Here is a 24275-nt window from a genome sequence, read left to right as displayed (position 1 = left end):
AAGCATTTGTGTTCTTTGGCTATTATTAATACAAGCAAAAATGCAATTAGCATTCACATAAAAGTGCTGTATGGACATATGATTTCACTTAGTTTTGGGAAACACCAAGGAGTGGAATGGCTGGGCTATATGGAAGATCCATGTTTAACCTTTTAAAAAACTTCCAAAATGTCTCCAAAAAGGCTGTAACAAATTACTTTCCCTATTATATAATATTATATAATAATAGGATGATTTATAATCCTTTATAATCCTTTGGGTATATATCCAGTAATGAGATTGCTGAGTAAAATGGCATTTCTATTTCTAGATCCTTGAGGAATTGTCACACAGTCTTCCACAATGGTTGAACTAATTTACACTCCCATCAACAGTGTAAAAGTGTTCCTATTCTACATATCCTCTCCAGCACCTGTCTCCAGAATTTTTAATGATTGTTATTCTAACTAGTGTGAGATGATATCACAATGTAGTTTTGATTTGCATTTCTCTAACGACCAATGATGATGAGCATTTTTTCATATGTTTGTTGCCTGCATAAATGTCTTTTTGGAAAAGTGTCTGTTCATATACTTCACCCACTTTTTGATGGGGTTGCTTGTTTTTTTCTTGTACATCTGTTAGTTCTTTGTAGATTCTGGATATTAGCCCTTTGTCAGATGGGTAGATTGCAAAAGTTTTTCCTATTCTGTTGGTTGCTGGTTCAATATAATGATTGTTTCTTTTGCTGTACAGAAGCTCTTTAGTTTAATTAGATCACATTTGTCAATTTTGGCTTTTGTTGACAATGCTTTTGGCGTTATGAAGTCCTTGCTGATGCCTATGTCCTGAATGGTATTTCCTAGGTTTTCTTCTAGGATTTTTTTCTTCTAGGATATTAGGTCTTATGTTTAAATATTTAATCCATCTAGAGATAATTTTTGTATGAGGTGTAAGGAAGGGGTCCAGTTTCAGCTTTCTGCAAACAGCTAGCCAGTTTTCCCAACACAATTTATTAAACAGGGGATCTTTTCCCCATTGCTTGTTTTTGTCAAGTTTGTCAAAGATGAGATGGTTGTAGATGTGTGGTGTTATTTCCAAGGCCTCTGTTCTGGTCCATTTGTCTATATCTCTGTTTGGTACTAGTACCATGCTGTTTTGATTTTGTAGCCTTGTAGTATAGTTTGATGTCAGGTAGTGTGATGCCTCCAGCTTTGTTCTTTCTGCTTAGGATTGTCTTGGCTATATGGGCTCTTTTTTGGTTTCATATGAAGTTTAAGGTGGGTTTTTCCAGTTCTGTGGTCAATGATAGCTTGATGGGATAAGCATTGAATCTATAAATTACTTTGGGCAGTATGGCTATTTTCATGATACTGATTCTCCTATCCATGAGCATGGAATGTTTTTCCATCTGTTTGCGTCTTTTCTTACTTCTTTGAGAAGTGGTTTGTAGCTCTCCTTGAAGAGGTCCTTCATGTCCCTTGTTAGTTGTATTCCTAGGTATTTTATTGTCTTTGTAGCAATTGCGAATGGGAGTTCACTCATGTTTGGCTCTCTGCTTGCCTGTTATTGTTTTATAGGAATGCTTGAGATTTTTGCACACTGATTTTGTATCCTGAGACTTTGTTGAAGTTGCTTATCATCTTAAGGAGATTTTGGTCTGAGAATATGGGGTCTTCCAGATATACAATCATGTCATCTGCAAATAGAGACAATTTGACTTCCTCTTTTCTGAACTAAATACGCTTTATTTCTTTTTCTTGCCTGATTGCTCTAGCCAGAACTTCCAATATTATGTTGAATAGGAGGAAAGGGAAAGCTTCCAGTTTTTGCTCATTCATTATGATACTGGCTGTAGGTTTGTCATAAATAGTTTTTATTATTTTCAGATATATTCCATCAATACCTAGTTTATTGAGAGTTTTTAGCATAATGGGCTGTTCAATTTTGTCAAAGGCCTACTCTGCATATATTGAGATAGTCATGTAGTTTTTTGTCTTTGGTTTTGTTTATGTGGTAGATTACATTTATAGACTTGCATATGTTGAGCCAGCCTTGCATCCCTGGGATGAAGCCTACTTGATCGTGATGGATAAGCTGTTCGATGTGCTGCTGCAATCGATTTGCCAGTATTTTATTGAAGGTTTTTGCATCTATGTTCATCATGGATATTGGCCTGAAGTTTTCTTTTTTTTGTTGAGTCTCTGCCGGGTTTTGGTATCAGGATGATGTTGGTCTCACAAAGTGAGTAAGGGAGGATTCCCTCTTTTTGTATTGTTTGGTATAGTTTCAGAAGAAATGGTACCAGCTCCTCTTCATACGTCTGGTAGAATTTGGCTGTGAACCCATCTGGACCTGGACTTTTTTTGGTTCGTAGGCTATTATTGCTGCCTCAACTTCAGACTTTGTTATTCTTCTATTCAAGGATTCAACTTCTTTCTGGTTTAGTCTTGGGAGGGTGTAAGCGTCCAGGAATTTATCAATTTCTTCTAGATTTACTGGTTTAGGTACACAAAGGAGTTTGTAGTAATCTCTGATGGTAGTTTTTATTTCTGTGGAATTGGTGGTATATCCCCTTTATCATTTTTTATTACATCTATTTGATTCTTCTCTCTTTTTTATTAGTCTTGCTAGTGGTCTATGTATTTTGTTGATCTTTTCAAAAAACCAGCTCTGGGTTCATTGATTTTTTTGAAGGTTTTTTTTGTTTTGTTTTGTTTTGTTTTGGTCTCTATCTCCTTCAGTTCTGCTCTGATCTTAGTTATTTCTTGTCTTCTGTTAGCTTTCGAGTTTTTTTGATCTTGCTCCTCTAGCTCTTTCAATTTTGATGATAGGGTGTTGATTTTAGATCTTTCCTTGCTTCTCATGTGGGCATTTATTGCTATAAATTTCCTTCTAGACACTCCTTTAAATGTGCCCCAGAGAATCTGATACATTGTATCTTCATTCTCATTGGTTCCAAAGAATATCTTTATTTCTGCCTTCTTTTCATTATTTATCCAGTAGTCATTCAGGAGCAGGTTGTTCAGTTTCAATGTAGTTGTGTAGTTTTGAGTGAGTTTCTTAATCCTGAGTTGTAATTTGATTGCACTGCAGTCTGAAAGACTGGTTGTTATAACTGCATTTGCTCAGGAGTGATTTACTTCCAATTACATGTTCAATTTTAGAGTAAGTGTGATGTGGAGCTTAGAAGAATATATTCTGTGGATTTGGGCTGGAGTGTTCTCCAGAAGTCTATTAGGTCTGCTTGAGTTCAAGTTCCGGATATCCTTGTTAATTTTCTGTCTCATTGATCTGTCTAATATTGACAGTGGAGTGTTAAAGTTTCCCATTATTGTGTGGGATTCCAAGTTTCTTTGTAGGTCGTTAGGAACTTGCTTTATGTAGCTGGGTGCTCCTGTATTTGGTGCATATATATTCAGTATACTTAGCTTTTTTTGTTGCACTGATCTCTATACCATTATGCAATGACCTTCTTTGTCTCTTTTGATCTTCATCGGTTTAAAGTCCATTTTATCAAAGACTAGGATTGCAACCCTTGCTATTTTTATGATCTCAATTTGTTTGGTAAATCCTCCATCCCATTATTTTAAGTCTATATGTGTCTTTGCACATGAGATGGGTCTTGTGAATACAGCACACCAATGGATCTTGACTCTTTTTCCAATTTTCAAGTCTTTGTCCTTTGATTGGGGCATTTAGCCTATTTATATTTAAGGTTAATATTGTTATGTGTGAATTTGATCCTACCATTTTGATACTAGCTGGTTGTTTTGACCATTAGTTGACACAGTTTCTTCATTGTGTTGATGGTCTTTACCACTTGTTATGTTTTTGCGGTCGCTGGTACTGGTTGTTCCTTTCCATGTTTAGTGCTTCCTTCAGGATAACTTGTAAGGCAGGCCTCGTAGTGACAAAATCTCTCAGCAATTGCTTGTCCATAAAGGATTTTTTTTCTCCTTCACTTAAGAAACTTACTTTAGCTAGATATGAAATTCTGGGTTGAAAGTTCTTTTCTTTAAGGATGTTGAATATTGGCTCCCACTCTCTCTGGCTTGTAGGGTTTCTGCCAGGAGATCTGCTGTGAGTCTGATGGGCTTCCCTTTGTGGGTGACCCAACCTGTCTGTCTGGCTTCCCTTAGCATGTTTTCCTTAACTCTGGTGAATCTGATGATTACGTGCCTTGGGGTTTCTCTTCTTGAGGAATATCTTTGTGGTGTTCTCTGTATTTCCTGGATTTGAATGTTGGCCTGCCTTGCTAGGTTGGTAAAGTTCTCCTGGAAAATATCCTGAAGAGTGTTTTCCAGCTTGGATTCATTCTCTCTGTCACATTCAGGTGCACCGATCAAACATAGATTAGGTCTTTTCACATAATCCCATATTTCTTGGAGGTTTTGTTCATGTCTTTTCACTCTGTTTTCTCTTAGCTCAGCTTCTCATTTTATTTCATTGAGTTAATCTTCAATCTCTGATATCCTTTCTTCTGCTTGTTCAATTTGGCTACTGAAACTTGTGAATGCTTCATGAAGTTCTCATGATGTGTTTTTCAGCTCCATCAAGTCATTTATATTCTCTAAGCTGGTTATTCTAGTTAGCATTTCATCTAACCTTTTTTCAACATTTTTAGTTTCTTTGCATTGGGTTAGAACATGTTCCTTTAGCTCAGAGAAGTTTGCTATTACCCATCTTCTGAAGCCTCCTTCTGTCAATTTGTCAAACTCATTCTCTGTCCAGTTTTGTTTCCCTGCTCGTAAGGAGTTGTGATCCCTTGGAGGAGGAGAGGTGGTTTTTTTTTTTTTTTTTTTTTTTTTTTTTTTTTTTTTTTTTTTTTGGAATTTCAGCCATTTTGAGCTGGTTTCCTCCCATCTTCATGGATTTATCTAACTTTGGTCTTTGAACTTGGTGACTTTCAGATGGGGTCACCGAGTGGACGTCTTTTCTGTTGACATTGAAGCTACTTCTTTCTGTTTTTTAGTTTACCTTCTAACAATCAGGCCCCTCTGCACAGGACTGCTGGAGATGTACTACAGACCCCGCTTGCCTGGGAGACACCCACAGGGGCTACAGAACAGCAAGGATTGCTGCCTGTTCCTTCCTCTGGTAGCTTTGTCCCAGAAGAGTACTTGCCAGATGTCAGCCAGAGCTCTCCATTAAGAGGTGCCTTCTTGGATATAAGTGGGTCAGGGAGCCACTTGAGGAGGCAGTCTGTCCCTTATCAGAGCTCAAACGCTATGCTGGGAGCTCCCTTTCTTCCTTCAGAGCTGCTGGGCAGGGACGTTTAAGTATGCTGCAGTGGAACTCACAACCACCTTTTCCCTGGTGTTCCATCCTGGGAAGGTGGGGCTTTATTTATAAGTCCCTGATAAGCTGCTGCCTTTTTTCCGAGATGCCCTGCCCAGCAATGAGAAAGCCTAGTCACAGTCTGCCTGCAGAGGTGTTGCTGAGCTGCTGCGGGCTCTGCCCTGCTGCTGTGTAAAATTTCTTGCAATTTGGTTTACACAAGCAAGATTAAAACTGCCTTAGTAATGGTGGATGTCCCTCCCCCCACCTAGTTCAACCATCCTAGGTCAAATTGCTGTGCCAGCTGCATAAATCTCAAGCCAGTGGGTTTCAGTTTGCTGGTCTTTGTGGGGGTCAGACCTGCTGAACCAGATCACTTGGCTCCTTGCCTTCAGCCTCCTTTTCTTCAAGGGAATGGGTGGTCTGTCTCACAGGCATTCCAGGCGTGGGCTAAAACAGCCGCCCAGTTTTGTGCTGGAAACCTGCAGGGCTGGAGTTGTTGGCACCATCAGGAATCTCCTGTTCTATGGGCTGTAAAGACTGTGGGAAAAGTGCCATATCTGAGCTGGAGTGCTGGATTGCCCAGAAAAGTACCCAATGGCCACCCTTGTGTGTGTGTTGGGGGGGGATCCTCCAGCCCCTTTCCCTTCTTGGGTGAGGTAGGGCGCCACCCTCCTTGGTTTGCCCTCCTTGGGCTACACCCACTCTCCAAGCAGTCCCATTGAGATGAACCTGGTACCTCGGTTGGAAATGTGATCACTCGCCTTCTGCTCTCACTCTCTGTGTGCACTCCAGACCTCTTTCTATGAAAACCATTTGTTCATGTCCCTTGTTCACTTTTTAATGAGGTTGTTTTATGCTTATAAATTTAAGTTCCTTATAGATTCTTGATATTAGACCTGTGTCAGATGCATAGTTTGCAAATATCTTCTCCCATTCTGCAGGTTGTCTGTTTCCTCTGTAGATAGTTTCTTTTTCTGTGCAGAAGCTCTTTAGTTTAACTAGACCCCATTTGTCAATATTTTTACTTTAGTTGCAATTGCTTTTGGCATCTTCATCATGAAATCTTTGCCAACTCCTATCTCCAGAATGATAATTTCTAGGTTGTCTTTCAGGGTCTTTACAGTTTTTACATTAAGTCTTTAATGTATCTTGAGTTGACTTTTTGTACATGGTGTAAGGAAGGGGTCCAGCTTCAATCTTTTGGATATAGCTAGCCAGTTATTTCAGCACGATCTTGTGAACAGGGAGTCCTTTCCCATTACTTCATTTTGTCAGTTCAGTCAAAGATTTGATGGCTGTAGGTGTGTGCCAGTATTTCTGAGCTCCTCATTCTGTTTCATTGGTCTGCGTGTCTTTTTTTTTTTTTAATGTGAAAATACTATGTTGTTTTGGTTACAATAGCCCAGCAGTATAGTTTCAAGTTGGGTAATATGATGTCTACAGCTTTGTTGTTTTTGCTTAGGAGTGCCTTGGCTATTTGGGCTCTTTATTGGTTCCATATAATTTTTAAAATAGTTTTTAAAAAATTCTATGAAGAATGTTACCTGTAGTTTGCTAGGAAGTTTGATAGGAATAGCATATAATCTGTCAATTGCTTTGGAAATTATGGCCATTATAATGATATTAATTCTTGCTATCCATGAGCATGGAATGTTTTTCCATTTTCTTGTGTCATCTCCGATTTCTTTAAGCAATGATTTGTAATTCTCACTGTACAGATCTTTCATCTCCCTGGTTAACTGCATTCCTAAGTATTTTATTCTTTTCATGGCAATTGAGAATGGAATGGTATCCCTGATTTAAGTCTAGCTTGGCTTCTGTTGGTGCATAGAGGTGCTACTGATTTTTATACATTGATTTTGTATCCTGAAACTTTGCTGCAGTATTCCAGCTCAAGGTGCTTTTGGTCAGAGAATATGGGGTTTTCTAGATAAAGAATCATGTCATCTGCAAACAGGGAGAGTTTGACTTCCTCTTTTCCTATTTGGATGCTTTTTATTTCTTTCTCTTGCCTGACTGCTCTGGCCAGAACGTCCAATACTATGTTGAATAGCAGTGGTGAGAAGATGGCATCCTTGTCTTGTGCCAGTTTTCAAGGGAAATGCTTCCAGCTTTTGCCCATTCACTATGATACTGGCTAAGTGTTTGTCATAGGTGGCTCTTATTATTTTGAAGTATGTTCCTTCTATGACTAGTTTATTAAGAGTTTTAAACATTAAGGAATGTTGAATTTTAATGAAAGCCATTTCTGCATCTGTTGAAATCATTATGTGATTTTTGCATTTAGTTTTGTTTACATGATGAATCACATTTATTGATTTGTACATGTTGAACCAATCTTGCATCCCAGAGAGAAAGCCTACTTGATCGTAGGAGATTGACTTTTTGATGTGGCACTGTATTTTTCCATTTTTAATTGTTTATTGCTGTTACATAGAAATAATTGATATTGTATCTTGATCTCATATACAGTGACCTTAAAAGATTCACTTCTTAAAATAGTTTTTGTATTGATCCCATCTGACTTTCTATATGGATGAACATGTAAGCAAATAAAGATTCTTTTACTTCTTTTTTCAATCTGGATGCATTTGATTTTTCTTGCCTTACAGTACAAGCTAGGACCACAATTATAACTTACAATAACAGCTGGGAGGGCAGACATCTTTTTCTCGTTTGTGACCTTGGGAGGAAAGAATGCAGACTTTTACCACTATGATTTGGCTGTAGGGTTTGATACATGCTCTTTATTGACTTGAGAAAGTTCTTTTCTATCATTCTTTGCTTAGAGTCTTTTACAGGGATGAACATTGGATTTTGCCAAATGCTTTTTCTTGAGAGATCTTTTGAGATGATGATAATTTTTTTTCTTTTTTAGTTTAATTTCATGAGTGACATTATTTTGTTTTTCAAATGTTAAACAAACATTGCATTCCTGATATAAAATCCATTTGGTCATGATATATTATCCCTTTTATGTACTGTGAATTTTCTATATTTTTATTTTGTAAAATATTTTAAATTTAATATGCTAAATTTGTTAAAATTTTCATGAGGTTTATTGGTCTGTAGATTTCTTTTAATGTGCTAGTTGTTGGTATCAGAGTACTGTTTGTTTCGCAAAATGAGCTGGATAGTATTCCCAACTTTATAATATTCTGCAAGAGTTTGTAAAGAATTAGTATTGTATCACTCTTACATGTTTGGCAGACTTTGCTGATAAAGTCATCTGGGCCTAAATTTTTTTTGAGGGAAAATTTTTAGCTACAAATTCAATTTCTCAAATAGATACTGGGCTACTCAAGTTATTTCTTTCTTCTTGAGAGAGCCTCAAGTTTGTATCTTTCAAGGAAATTTTCCATTTCATCTAGGTTGTCAAATATATTTGCATCAAGTTGCTCACAGTTTTCCTTTACTGTCTTTTTAATATTTGTAGAATGTGTAGTGATATCACCTGTCTTTTTCCTGATGTTGATATTTGTGTTCTGTCTTTTTTTGCTGATCATTCTGCCTAAAGGCTTATCAATTATATTGATACTTTCATAGATCCGACCTTTGGTTGCATTTATTTTCTCAATTGATTTTCTGTCTTTATTTCATTTATTTCTGTTTTGTCTTTTATTCCGTTCTACTTAATTTGAGTCCATTTTGCTCTTGTTTTTGAAATTTGTTAAGGTGAAAACATGCCACTGATTTGAGATGATTTTTGGTATTAATAATATGTGTGGCCAGGCGTGGTGACTCACGCCTGTAATCCCAGCACTTTGGGAGGCTGAGGCGGGCAGAAAACCTGAGCAGAGGAGTTCAAGACCAGTCTGGCCAACATGGTAAAACCTTGTCTCTAATAAAAATTAAAAAATTAGCGGCCGGGCGCAGTGGCTCAAGCCTGTAATCCCAGCACTTTGGGAGGCCGAGGCGGGTGGATCACAAGGTCAAGAGATCAAGACCATCCTGGTCAACATAGTGAAACCCCGTCTCTACTAAAAATACAAAAAAGTAGCTGGGCATGGTGGCGCGTGCCTATAATCCAAGCTACTCAGGAGACTGAGGCAGGAGAATTGCCTGAACCCAGGAGGCGGAGGTTGCGGTGAGCCGAGATCACGCCATTGCACTCCAGCCTGGGTAACAAGAGCGAAACTCCGTCTCAAAAAAAAAAAAAAAAAATTAGCCAAGCATGGTGGTGCGCTACCACCACTCTGTTGTAGATATAGGGTCTCATTATGTTGTCCATGTTGGTATCAAACTTTTAAGTTCAGTTATTTCTTTCCCCTCAGCCTCCCAAACTGCTGAGATTACAGGTGTGAGACACCACTCCTGGCTTCAACTGTAATCCCAGTTATTTGGGAGACTGACACAGGACAATCGCTTGAACTTAGGAGGCGAAGGTTACAGTGAGCTGAGATCGTGCCACTGTACTTCAGCCTGGGTGGCAGCATGAGACTCTGTCTCAAATAAAAAAAAAAATATATATATATATATAGATAGATAGATAGATAGATATATGCTAAATGCTACACATTTATATGCACGCACACACATATATATGTGTGCTTAATGCTACAGCTATACATTTCCCCACTGTTCTGCATTAGTTATATCCCATGAATTTTGATACATTACATGTTAATTGCATTTAGTTCAAAATAATTTTTAATTTCCTTTTTTACTTCTCCTTTCATTCATGGTTATTTAGAAGTGTTGTTTCATATGTAAATATTTCAAGATTGTCCAGATATTTTCTGATATTGATTTCTAATTTAATTCTATTGTGATCAGATCAGATAACACACTTTGACTTGAGTACTTCTAAATTTACCAATATTTGTTTTGGTAGGATTAAGGTCTACCTTAGTGAATGTTCTCAAAGCACTAGAAAAGAAGATGTTTTCTGTTTTGCAGTGTTTTGTAAATGTCAGATAGAGGCTTCAAGCTTTCTATTTGTTCTATAAATATTGATATAAGTACAAAAATCTCTTATTGTAACTGAGATTGTATCTATTCTGTAGTTTTATCACTGCATTTTCTTTTCTTTCTTTCTTTTTGTTTTTTATGACAGAGTCTTGCTCTGTTGCCCAGACTGGAATACAATGGTGATCATGCCTCACTATAGCCTCGACCTCCCAGGCTCAAGTCATCTTCCCACCTCAGCCTCTCAAGTAGTTGGAACTGCAGGTGCATGCCACTGAGCCTGGCTAAATTTATTTATTTATTTTTCTTTCTTTCTTTTCTTTTTTTTTTAAATAGAAATGAGGTCTCATTATGCCGTTCAGGTTGGTCTCAAACTCTTAAGCTTAATCAATTCTCCCACCTCAGCCTCCCAAAGTGCTGAGATTATAGGTGTGAGCCACCACTCCTGACTTCCACTAAAATTAAAGTATAATTTATATAAAACATAAATATTTAAATATATAGTTCAAAATTTTCAGTAAGTTCTAAAATTTGTGTTACATCACTACAATCTAATGTTAGAATATTTCCTTCACCCCCAAAAGATTGCTCATACCCATTTTCAATCACTGTCTATTGCTACTTACAGCTAACTGCTAACTTAATCTGTAGATTTGTCACTTCTATACATTTTATATAAATAGAATCATACAACACATGGCCTTTTGCATCTGGCATCTTTCATTTAGCATAATATTTTTGAAGTTTGACTATGTTGTAGTATGTAGCCGTATCTTCTTTCTTGTTATATATGGTAATCGATTGTGCAGATATACCACATTTTATTATCCATTCACTGGTTGATGAATATTTGGACTATTTCTATTTTTAAACCATTATGAATAATGCTGCTATTAACATTCATGTACAAGTCTTTTAGTGAACATTCATTTTCATTTCCCTTGAAGGTGAATTGGTGGTCATATGGTAAATTTATTTTTAACTTTTTAACAAGAGACCAAACTGTTTTCCAAAGTGGCCATACTATTTCACATTTACATTAGCAAATGGATGAGGGTTCCAATTTCTCCATATCCTTGCAAAAATTTGTTATCACCTGTCTTTTTTATTATATTCATTCTAGTGGGTGTGAAGTAATATAATTGCAGCAGACTTGCATTTCACTAATAACTAATGATGTTGGGCAACTTTTCATGTCCTTATTTGCCATCCATATATTTTATTCAATCAAATGACTATCAAGTATTTGCCCACTTTTTGACAGCACTGTTTATCTTCTTACTACTGCTTTTTAAGGGCTCCTTATATATTTTGGATGCAAGACCTCTGTCAAATATATGGTTGACAAATAAACATTACGTGCTGCATAATGATGTTTCAGTAAACAATTAACTGTATATAAGATAGTGGTCCCATATAATTATGATGGAGCCGAAAAATTCCCTATTGATGTTATAGCCATCACAATGTCTCAGTGCAATTACTTTATTTTTTATAAAGTGTAGCCTAAGTGTTCAATGTTTATAAAGTCTACAGTAGTGTACAGTAATGTCCTAGGCCTTCACATTCACTTAGCAAGTTGCTCATTGACTCACCCTAAACAACTTTCAGTCCTGCAAGCTCCATTTATGATAAGTACCCTATTCAGGTATATCATTTTTTAATCTTTTATATCATATTTTGACTGTACCTCTTCTATATTTAGATACATTTAGATAAACTAATACTTATCATTGATTATAACTGCTTACAGTATTCAGCATAGTAACATGCTTGTACAGGTTTGTAGCCTGCAAGCCTCAGACTATACCATCTTGATGAGGTTTATAATAGGTTATCCCACCTAGGCTTGTGTAAGTGCACTCCTCTATGATGTTCATACAAAGATGAAATTTTCCAATGGCACATTTCTCAAAAAGTAACCTGGTCATTAAGTGCCAGATGACTGTATTTTCTCCCAGCCTGAAGCTCTTTAAAAAATCTTGATGATGTCCTCAGAAGCAAATGTTTTACATTTTGATGAAGTCCAATGTATTATTTTTTATTGATCAAGCTTTTGGTGCTGTTTTGGGGAAAACTCTGCCTAACTCAAAGAAATGAAGATTTTTATCCTACGTTTTCGTCTAAGTCTTTCATAGTCTTAACTCCTACAGCTAGGTCTATTATCCATTTTAACTTAATTTTTGTGTTTAGTGTGAGGTTACGTCTAAATTAACTATTTTGTATGTGGATATTCAATTGTTCCAGCATTATTAGAAAAAAAAAAAAACTATTTTCCCCCGTTGAATTGCTTTGGTTCCTTTGTTGAGAATCAATTGATCATGAATATAATTTCTGAATTCTAAATTAGGTTTCATTTATCTATAGATCTATCATTATTCCAGTATTACAGCATTGCAATTACTGTAGCTGTACGATAAATATGGAAATGAGGAAATATACATCTTCAAGATTTGTTTTGGCTGTTCTGGATCTGATATATTTGCATATAAAGGTTAGAATCAGCTTATTAATTTCAGCAAAATATCCTGCTTAGATTTTGATAGAAATTGGGTTTAATCTTAATTTTGATAGAAATTGGGTTTAATTTGGGCAACAGCTACCATCTTAATAATGCTGGGTCTTCCAATTCATGCATGTGGAATACATCTCCATTTATTTATATTTTTTTCATTTCTCTGAAAAACGTTTTGTGATTTTTTTTTTTTTTTTTTTTTAGTGTAAAAGTTTGCACTTACCTTGTAAAATTTAATTCATTCATTTTGGGTTTTTTTTTGGGGGGGGGTCTTTTTTGAGATGGAGTCTCACTCTGTCACCCAGGCTGGAGTGCAGTGGCATGATTTTGGCTCACTGTAACCTCTGCCTTACAAGTTCAAGTGATTATCCTGTCTCAGCCTCCCGACTAGCTGTGATTACAGGTGCCAGCCACTACACTCGGTTAACTTTTGTACTTTTAGGAGAATGGGGTTTCACAATTTGAATTCTTTCATCAAAAGAATTCAATACTCATTCATAATTTAAAAATAAAAGTGAATAGGCATAGAAGAGAACATAGTAGGCCTAGGCGAGAACCCTCCACAAAGTAGGCACAGAAGAGAACCTTCTTAATATGATAAAGACCACTTATGAACACCTTTTAGGTGACAAACCATATTTAATGGTAATGAATGCTTTCCCTCTAATATTGATAACCTGAAAAGGTTCGTCTCAACTCCTGACTTCAAGTGATCTGCCTGCCTCAGCCTCCTAAAGTGCTGGGATTATAGGCATGAGCCACTGTGCCAGGTCAAAAATGTTTTCTTAATTTCCTTCTCAAAATGTTATTGTATAGATTCTTGGATATTGTTCATGTATCTTAGGACCTTGCTGTCCTTGTTTATTAGTTCTAGTAGTTTTTGTGTGGGGTCTTTAGAATCTTGTACATATAGAATCATGTCATCTGTGAATAAAGGCAGTTTCTCTTCTTCCTCACCATTCTGAATGCCTTTTATGTATTTTTCTTTCCTCACTGTCCTAACTAAAATCTCCAGTATACTGCTGAATAGAGTGATAAGAAGAGATATCCTTTCCTAGTTATCAATATTAGAGGAAAAGCATTCATTACCGTTAAATACGGTTTGCCATCTAAAGGGTGTTCATAGGTGTCTTTATCATGTTAAGAAAGTTTTCTTCTAAGCCGACTTTGTGGAGGGTTCTCTTGTAGGCCTACTATGCTCTCTTCTATGCCGATTTCACTTTTTTTGTGGTGTGAATGAGTACTGAATCCTGCCAAAGCTTTTTCTTCATATTTTCATATATTCATGTGAAATAAACATATGAAATATGTTGTTCTTTTTTCTATTAATATGTTGAATTACATTACTTGATTTTTAGATAATGAACCAACTCTATATTACTGGGATAAACCCCTTTTGGTTACAGTATATAATCTTTTTTATATACTGTTGGAGTTCATTTATTAATAATTTCTTGAAGACGTCTATGTGTATGTTCATGAAGAATATTTGCCTGTAGTTTTCTTTTCTTGTTATATGTTCCTCTGACTTTGGCGTGAGGAAAATACTGGCCTTATAGAATGAATTGGTGGGTGTTCCCTTCTCTTTCTTGTCAAGGAATTTGAGAAACATTAGTGTTATTTTTCTTAGGTTTAATAAAATTAAAGAGTGAAGCCTAGACTTTTCTTTTTTCGAAGATTTTTCATTATTAATTCATTAATTCAATTTCTTTACTTATTATAGATTTATTCAGATTTGTAACTTTTTATGGGTCAGTTTCTCTAATTTGTGGCTCTCCAGGAATTTATCTATGTCATCCATGTTGTTTACCATTTGGGCACAGAGTTGTTCATTGTATTCCAATGTAATTCCCCAAATGGGAATTACATACTTTTAATGATAACTATTCATCTGTATATGATACATACTTTAAAATAAATGTAATTATTTATCTGCTAGATGAAGAAAAACCCTTAAGGAGGTTCTTGTCATCAATGAGGTTTATAAAATAGTAGTAGATTTATTTATTCATATCCTGACTTGTACCTTCTATTATGATTAATATATCCTGTTAGCCTATTTAGCCAAACATAATGTTGTTTTTAGCTTTCTATCTAATCTTAAATTTTATTTCCTAGTTTTTGTTTCTTTTTTTATATGTATGTACATGTTTTTGCTTATCTTCAGGTTTACACATCATTAATACATTATTTATTAGAGGTTAGCTGACAGTGTCAAGACTGGCATGGTAAAACTTGGTGTCATTATATTGCCCATGGATAAATTTAATACTATTACTAAGTATCAGAAAGATCATTTGGGGATGTAAAAATATTAAAAGCTACAATATAAATTATAATAACTACATGAAAATCCATGTCACATACAGCTAACCAGTACTCTGATCTCATTGTTTCTCACATCCACTATTCCTATTTAGCGAGGGGAAAAAAATGAAAAACATTGGTAGATTTAAGAATTTCAGGTATTGAGAGTCCTCAAATCTACTAGTTATTGTAATAAAAACTGAAGAAAAGGCCAACCCCAAAAGAAAAGTGTTAGCAGCCTATAAACTTTAAGAATCAGTATGTAATAAATTATATTAGGTTACTACATATATTAATAATCATCATGTGGTAACTCATCACCCTACACTGTTATTTAGAGAGAATATACTGAATAGATACAACAGTCACAAAGAATAGAATTAGTTCATATACAATTCATTTTAACATGATTATTACAACAAAGGATGTTGTAATGGCATTTGAAAATAGAAGTGGGTGTTTACTGTATGTGGAGGCTGAAAGAAGTTAATGCTGTAGAATTAGTGTTCAGTTAATGCCATCCAAAGGTACAATACAGTATTAAGTGGAAATAAAATTCCAGTAAAGAAAGGTTATTTTAAAAAGGAGTGAAGGCCGGGCGCGGTGGCTCAAGCCTGTAGTCTCAGCACTTTGGGAGGCCGAGGCGGGTGGATCACAAGGTCAAGAGATTGAGACCATCTTGGTCAACATGGTGAAACCCCGTCTCTACTAAAAATACAAAAAAAAATAGCTGGGCATGGTGGTGCGTGCCTGTAAATCCCAGCTACTCAGGAGGCTGAGGCAGGAGAATTGCCTGAACCCAGGAGGCGGAGGTTGCGGTGAGCCGAGATCGCGCCATTGCACTCCAGCCTGGGTAACAAGAGCGAAACTCCGTCTCAAAAAAAAAAAAAAAAAAAAAAAAAAAAAAAAAAAAAAAAAAAAAAAAAAAAAAAGGAGTGAAGATAAGTCTCTAGGCTTTCCTATGACTACTAAATATACCATAAGATCAGTCCTTAGCTCTAATTCTCTAATAATCAAGCAGCCTTCTAATATATATAATGTATTCTATTCAGCAGAAGGGTATGATCCATATAGATGAAACTCATTTGTTCAATTGCCAGCTATACTTTCCATGATTAATAAATGACATGGCATTTGTGCTTATAAATTTATACTTCTAAAATTTGGTTAATGCCAATCAGTCCTGCACAACTTGACAAAAATTTTACTAAAACTGGAGCATGCTGCCTCCATAAAAATATAACTACCCCATGAATACTATGCAAAACAGTATGCATACACCTTAGTTTCCAATAACAGATTCATTAGAAAAATAATGACTGGAGATTTAGGGGCAAAGAGCCTAAAACATCATCTTTCAATCTGAAAAATATTTCTGAGTTTCTTCTAAGCATCTCTGTAATAATGTAATTCTATTTCATATTTCAGGCTGTACAATCCAGGGAAAAATGTACATGATGATAATAATAACAATAATAATAACATCGGTTTATATTCTTGAGACTAATTAATTCCTATAACTCCCCTGTAATGCAGGTATTACTATTTCCCTTTTATAAAAGAAGAAAGTGAGGAATAGAGAGATGATCTGCCATAAGATATACAGTTCTGAAGTGTAAGAATTAATATTTAAACTCAGAGTAGTCTGAAGTTAAAGTTCACATTTTCATCCACTACACTATACTTGGTATACTTCATATTCATAAAATATCTAGAATAATAAAGGAGGAAATAATAATTTTGTGTATATTGCCATGTGACTAAACTCATATTAGCTATTTTATTCTTATATTTAGGATTCTAAGCACTAAGATTTAAATGTAAATGTGCTTATTCGGTGTCATAGCATCCAAAATACAAATATAAAGTTTTTAACATTGTGATAGGTGAATATTATGGGTACAACCTTATTTTAGTAGTAATAGCTACGGAAACATGAGCAAACTCCTATTAATATCCACAGTGATATCTTCCAGTTCTGTATCATATATATTACTCAAGATTAGGAAAATTCAATAAAAACATGAAAAATTTTACTAAAACTTACTTTGTAACCTCCTTGTTGGGCTCTCTCCATGGAGTTGTCTTCGCGGCATATATGGAGAAGGGTGGGGAAGTGGCAATGAAGAGATATCATGCGTCTGAAGTTTGTACCAATGTGGCTCATCATCTAATAACGCTGTTTCTAATTCAATTAAAATCTACAAACCCAAGAGACAAAGGATGGTTATAACATAACAATAATAAAGAAATTATGTTAAATGGTCCTATAACTTTTATAGTAATAATTATAATAGTAATGCTATTATATAAAAAGCAAGGTCATTTAGATGTTGCAAAATTGTCAATATGTTTTTGACAATAAATAAACTTTTATAACTTCTTAGTGTCTTAATAGTTTTAAATATCTAAGACATTTATTTTGTTGACCCTTGACTACCCACTACTAGAGGCTATTAAATTTACCATTACAAAAATTAACACTTTTCATTATAAATGAGTAATAACAACTAATATTTGTATATCATTTTAGAAGTTAAAAAGCATTTTTATTTAGCATCAACCTAAATGCCCATCAGTGATAGACTGGAGAAAATTATGGTACGTATACACCGTGGAATACTATGCAGCCATAAAAAAGAACAAGATCACGCCCTTCACAGGGATATGGATGGAGCTGGAGGCTATTATCCTTAACAAATGAATGCAGGAACAGAAAACCAAATACTGCACATTCTCACTTTTAAGTGAGATGAGAACACATGGACCCACAGAGCAAATAACACATACTGGGGCCTATTGGAGAGTAGAGGGTGGGTGGAGGAAGAGGATCAGGAAAAATACTAATTGGTACTAGGCATAATACCTGGGTAATGAAATAATCTGCACAACTAACAACTGCGCAATAAGCATGACATATGTTTGCCTATGTAACAAACCTGTACATGTATCCCTGACCTTAAAATGAAAGTTAAAAAAAAATTAACTTTTACAAGAACTCCTAAATGGGAAGAGAAAAACAAATTTGAAGTCCTTATTGTGTTATAAGGATGTGCCTATTATTTGTCATAATTATTAAAAAACTACTAGCTTTGTCTTATTGTTTAATTTTCATGAACAAAAATACCAAGGCTAACAAAGGTTAAAAGAACTTGTCTAAGGGCACACCAGCTTGCAAGTGAAAGAGGTGTAATCTGAATCAGCATGTCTTATTTAAAATTCTATATTTACAACACCACCTGTTAAAGATTTAAAACAAGAAAAGAAAAAAAACAAGAATGGATTTTAAATATGAACCATATTATAAATTTTATTACAGGAATATTTTAAAAATTTATCCAAAATATCTGTCTGTAGAAATTTACGTCTTTTTTTTTTTTTTTGATGTTGTGCAAGTGTGACAGTGTTTGTGGTTGTGTTTACAAGAACTGCCACATGAAGATACATTACTATTTACCTAAGGAAGGTAAAGAAGCAACACAGCCAAGTTAGTATTTCATTTTTTCTTTTTTGTTTTTGAGACAGGGTCTTGCTCTGTCACCCAGCCTGGAGTGCAGGGGTGCAATCATAGTTAACTGCAGCCTCAAACACCTGGGGTAAGGCAATTCTCCCATCTCAGCCTCCTGAGTAGCTGGGACTACTGTATGTACCACGATGCCTGGCTAATAACTTTTTTGTTTTTTTTATACATGGGAGTCTTGCTGTGTTACCAGGCTGGTCTTGAACTCCTGGTCGTAGGCTATCCTCCTGCCTCAGCTTCCCAAAGAGTTGGTATTACAAGTGTGAGCCACCATGCCTGGACCTATTTCACTCTTCCTAAATTTTCCCTAGCCATTTTCAAAATTATAGGTACTATGCTCCAAAGAATTACAAACACACAATACAATACACTTATTTAAACCTCATATTAACTGAGTTGCATACTAGTATTATTCCCACTAGGCTAAAGAAAAGTCTGATGCAAGAATGGGTTAAATAACTTGTTCAAAGACACAAGGCTAAGAAGTGGTAGTGCCAGGTATATAAACCCAGGCAGCGAGCTCCAGAATATCTGCTCCTAACAACTGTGTGACCCTTCTTCCCAAGGGTCATAGAAGGGTTTTTAGTTTTATCACTCATTGGTTCCTTAGCTGACAACACTCACTTCAATATTTCTATAGGTTGCTGTTTTTCCCATGAAATTACCATTTAATTTACTCAGAAAAACCAACTGATATGGTTTGGCTGTGTTCCCACCCAAATTTCATCTGAATTTTAACTTCCATAATACCTTTGTGTTGTGGGAGAGACCCAGTGGGAAGTAACTGAAGAATGAGGGTGGGTCTTTCTCATGCTGTTCTCCTCATAGTGAGTAAGTCTCATGAGATCCGATGATTTTATAAAGAGGAGTTCTCCTGCACAAGCTCTCTCTCTTTGTCTGCTGCCATCCATGTAAGAGATAACATGCTCCTCCTTGCCTTCTACCATGATTGTGAGGTCTCCCCAGCCATGTGGAACTGTAACTCTTTTTCTTCCCAGTCTCGAGTACGTCTTTACCAGCAGCAGGAAAACGAACTAATACAGTAAATTGGTACTAGTAGAGTGGGATACTGATGAAAAGATATCCGAAAATGTGTAAGCGACTTTGGAACTGGTTAACAGGCAGGGGTTGGAACACTTTGGAGGGCTCAAAAGAAGACAGGAAAATAAGGGAAAGTTTGGAACTTCCTAGAAACTTGTTGAATGGCTTTGCCCAAAATGCTGATAGCTATATGGACAATAAAGTCCAGGCTGAGGTGGTCTCATATGGAAAGGAGGAATTTGTTGGGAACTGGAGCAACAGTGATTCTGGTTATGCTATGGCAAAGAGACTGGTGGCATTTTGCACCTGCCCTAGAGATTAGTGGAGGAAAACAAATCTCAATTTGTCTCAATTTAAACTTGAGGGAGATGATTTAGGATATCTGGTAGAACAAATGTTGAAGCAGCAAAGCAGTCGAGAGGTTACTTGGGTTTTGTTAAAGGCATTTGTTTTTATTTATTTATTTATCTATTTATTTGTTTATTTATTTAGAGATGAAGTCTCGCTCTGTCACTAGGCTGGAGCACAGAGGCTCGATCTTGGCTCACTGCAACTTCTGCCTCCTGGGTTCAAGTGATTCTCCTGCCTTAGCTTCTCGAGTAGCTGGGACTACAGGTGTGCACCACCGTGCCCAGCTAATTTTTGTATTTTTAGTAGAGACAGGGTTTCACCATGTTGGCCAGGATGGTCTTGATCTCTTGACCTTGTGATCCACCCGCCTCAGCCTCCCGAAGTGTTGGGATTATAGGCATGAGCCACCGCACCAAGCCAGCATTCAGTTTTATAAGGGAAGCAGAGCATAAAAGTTTGGAAAACTTGCAGCCTGACAATGTGATAGAAAAAAAATCCCATTTTCTGAGGAGAAATTCAAGCCAGCTGCAGAAATTTGCATAAGTGGCTTGCTCCTCCTTCCCTTCCTCCATGATTGTTAAGGCCTCCCTAGCCATGTGGAACCGTAAGTACATTAAACCCCTTTTTCTTCCCAGCCTTCGGTATATCTTTATCCGCAGCATAAAAATGAACAAATATACCAACCACACTGAAAAAGACTGAAAGTGAACTGCATGCTAATACCTGGATAATTTCTTCCCATCTTTCCCCTCTCCAATAATTCTCTACATTACAGCTGGGAATACTTTTCTCAAGTATGATCCAACCATTTTCTTTTTAAAGAGGATATGAGACTGTGCAAGATGATGAGACCCCATCCCTACAAAAAAAATAAAATTAGCCAGGCATGGTGGTAGGTGCCTATAGTCCCAGCTACTTGGGAAGCTGAGGCAGAAGAATTACTTGAGCCCAGGAGTTGAGGCAGCCGTGAGCTATGACTATGCCACTGTGACAAAGCGAGACTCCACAGAGTTGGGAAACAGAATTGGTTATTGGTCATTGGTTCCCATTATCCACCGGATAACTCCAAATTTGTTTATATATTAAGAGACATACTCTGGTCTCAGTTTAAGCCTTAAACTTCATTTCTTACCACATTCCCTTCCAATTTCAATGCAGTTGACCAAGATCTTCTCATGCCTGATGTCTTCTTACTCCCTCTGCAGGAATATCACTCCCCTTGAATTTGCAAAATTCCTCTCTCTTGGTGAAGACTTCCTTTGACCACCTGCCCTCCTGTGCACAATAATTATGTATTCCTATTGCAATTTCCCCTTCATAGCAATTGGGATGCTATAGTCTAATTGCTATTCATGTGTCTGTATCACCAGTGAATTGTAAATTCCTTGAAGTAACATTACTTGTTTACCTTTGAAGGATCGGTTACATTGTAGGGCTTGAAAATAATCCATAAACAAATGGTTTAACTACTTAGTAGTGGTATAGTCTGTTCAGTAAACTACCAAGATATACACATCACTATAAAACAAAAGAATATATTTGTGAAATACAAACCTTTTATCATTCAACACAGAGTTCTAAAATAAGAACAAACATGTAAAAATTGTCAGAATATATAGAGCCACTGTTTTCTATAGCATCAAGTTTTGTCCCAAAGCGGTAGCTGAAATTTATTCCATTAAAGAAACTGTGTCTACTTTTGCAGATATTCTATATATATATAATTGTACTGAAGTAATCAGGATAACATGAATAGTGTAAACTTTAAAACAACTCCAAATACCTCGCCTAAGAATTCACTTTCTTCCTCTCGAACTCGAGCTTGATCCCAAAGGGTAATCTCTAGCATCCGTTCCCGAAATTCTCTTCGGTGGACTGGAGAATAAATAAATGTTTGGTTCCATTTGGGTTCCAATGTTTTCTTTACTGTTTTAGTTCTTCTCTTGTTTTTATCACTATGGAAAAAACAACAAATTATAAACTTACATAGAATTATAAGTTTTGTCTTAAAATTTATTAATGTAAAATTTCTCTGGAGACACGACCATTTATTTGTCACACATTACAAATGTTATAGTCTTTAAAATTACGAAAAATTTAAGCTACATACTATAACACATTTTGTAGGTATGACAATAATAGCAATGTTTCAACAAATCTTAAATTTTTTCAATAACAGATTATTGAAAACTTAATCTTTCTCGAAATCTAAATAAAACCAGACTTGAGAATCTTGACTCTATAATTTTTTAACATATTGCCATATTGAAAACTTTCTAATGATAATTAACCAGTAACATTACATATACTACTCACTTAAATTATAGAAGTTTCACTGTACAAAAAAGATGAGTAATTGTGATATTCACAATTTCTTACCTATAAAGTTCTAGCTAATGACCAATTATAATTTGTATTTGTAAAGGTATTTTTTTAAATACAAGAAATTCAGATTTGTTTATTTGACATATATTTGGTACTTTAAAACATTGTAAATTTATTTCTATGCGAGATAGTCACCATAACATGGGATGAAAATGCAAGATAGCCATCCCAATAAATGGGATTGCTAGCTGAGAGGTTTCCATGTTCTTTCTGGTTGTATATCTCTGTATGTGTATTACCATACTGTTGTGTTGGGAAATATAATAAAACAGAAATTTAAAATAATAAAATAAAAATTTTTAAACATGTAAATATTTCTTTCTGAACATGAGGATTATCCTATACATCGCCTAGGGTACATCCAATCTATTTGAAGATCACTATTCTTGCTTATTGGGATCACTGGCTGGATAGGAATAAAAATTCCTAGAAAATACAATTTAAGCTACCTAAGGAATCTATTTAAAATGACAGACAAGCCCCAATTAGAACAGTATCAATAGCCACAAACTACCTTAGCACAACACAGTTCTAAGAGTTTTGAGAAATAGGGAGGAGAGAGAACAAAGAAGGTGTACGACTGTCTTTGAAATTGGAAAGTTACGCGACTTCTTCTCACTGGCATTTCAATGTTTAATATAGATTTTACCTGAATAATGAAGAGGTATTGTGTGTTTCCAGAGCACACATATATAATGTGGCAGAAAGCTGCCTTTAAATACATTAATTGATAATGAACTTTGCTAATATACATGGAAAAGATAACATGTAATGTAGCTTTATTAACCATAAGGCATGGGCAGAAAAATGACATTGCAAACCCATGTAGGAGATTTTATCACTATACATGGAAAAAAGTAATAATGTGTATGGGAATAAATTATCTGAAACAAGGATTGTGATGTATGATTTTTTTCTCACTCCCTTCTTTTAAAGCTTTAACAAATATTTATTTAACATCTACTCATATTTCATTGATGAAGAATGAATATTGAGACCCTGTCAAGAGATAAAGTTCCTTCCACAAAGGCCAGGATGAAAGTATTTAACAGAAGCCTTACTATCTAATTCAAGAATAGTTTATATCAAAATCTGAAAGAAAAAAGAAGAGGAGTAAGTCATGAACTACCTCTTAAGAACAGAAAAAAAGCTCTCAGATAAAGAATGACAATTTGGCTGGGCGCTGTGGCTCATGCTTGTAATCACAGCACCTTAGAAGGCCGAGGTGGGTGGATCACGAGGTCAGGAGTATGAGAACAGCCTGACCAACATGGCGAAGCCCCGTTTCTACTAAAAATACAAAAATTAGCCGGGTGTGGTGGCACACAACTGCAATCCCAGCTACTTGAGAGGCAGAGGCAGGAGAATCGCTTGAAGCTGGGAGTTGGAGGTTGCAGTAAGCCCAGAACATGCCACTGCACTCTAGCCTAGGTGACAGAATGAGACTCCATCTCAAAAACCAAACAAAACAAAAACAGAATGACAAGTTTAGACAATATTTCTATATTGAATTGGAAGAGGACTAGACAATCTCTGAAGTTCCTTATAAACCTAACATATGTGATTGCAATTTAATAAGGCAATGTAGAATGTACCTAAGCACCAATTCATAAAAAGAACCATGAAAAAATAACGTTATCTTCATCAAGTTAAAAAAATGAGTTTTACTTTCTCTGTAAGTATAAATAAAGCCCTCAGAATCAAAGCATGCTGCGTAAGTCAACATTGAAAAGGTGCTAAAATATTTAAAAACTAAGATCAATAAACATGTTATACAGATTATTCTAAAATAAAAGCCTAATTATAATAAAATAAATAATTGATCTTTAAAGGAATCATCAAATTGCTGAAAAGGTAGTTAACTTTTATAAAAAATAAAATACAACCTAATTCTTTTTTAAAAATTTATTTTCATGTTACTAGGACTTTGATTTCCATTTAATTTAGTAACAGCATGAAAACACTTGATGTTTTTACTTAAAATTA

At 35.6% G+C, this 24275-nt stretch overlaps 1 protein-coding gene across 45 annotated transcripts in view; it reads right to left on the bottom strand.

Annotated features, from left to right (window-relative positions):
* Positions 1–24275, bottom strand: part of RIMS2 (regulating synaptic membrane exocytosis 2) — a 730833-nt gene that overhangs the window by 289848 nt on the left and 416710 nt on the right. For all 45 annotated transcript variants that reach the window (XM_074387016.1, XM_074387028.1, XM_074387027.1 and 42 more), the window contains 2 exons: positions 21688–21859; positions 17040–17193 (listed from right to left, as the gene is read on the bottom strand). In XM_074387016.1, the coding sequence (XP_074243117.1) occupies positions 17040–17193; positions 21688–21859 (326 nt within the window). The remainder of the gene's footprint in view (positions 1–17039; positions 17194–21687; positions 21860–24275) is intronic.

This window comes from Saimiri boliviensis, chromosome 15, assembly GCF_048565385.1.
Source record: "Saimiri boliviensis isolate mSaiBol1 chromosome 15, mSaiBol1.pri, whole genome shotgun sequence".
Taxonomy (NCBI): Eukaryota; Metazoa; Chordata; class Mammalia; order Primates; family Cebidae; genus Saimiri; species Saimiri boliviensis.
Note: the sequence above shows the minus strand (reverse complement) of the source record. Positions and strands in the feature narration are given on the sequence as shown.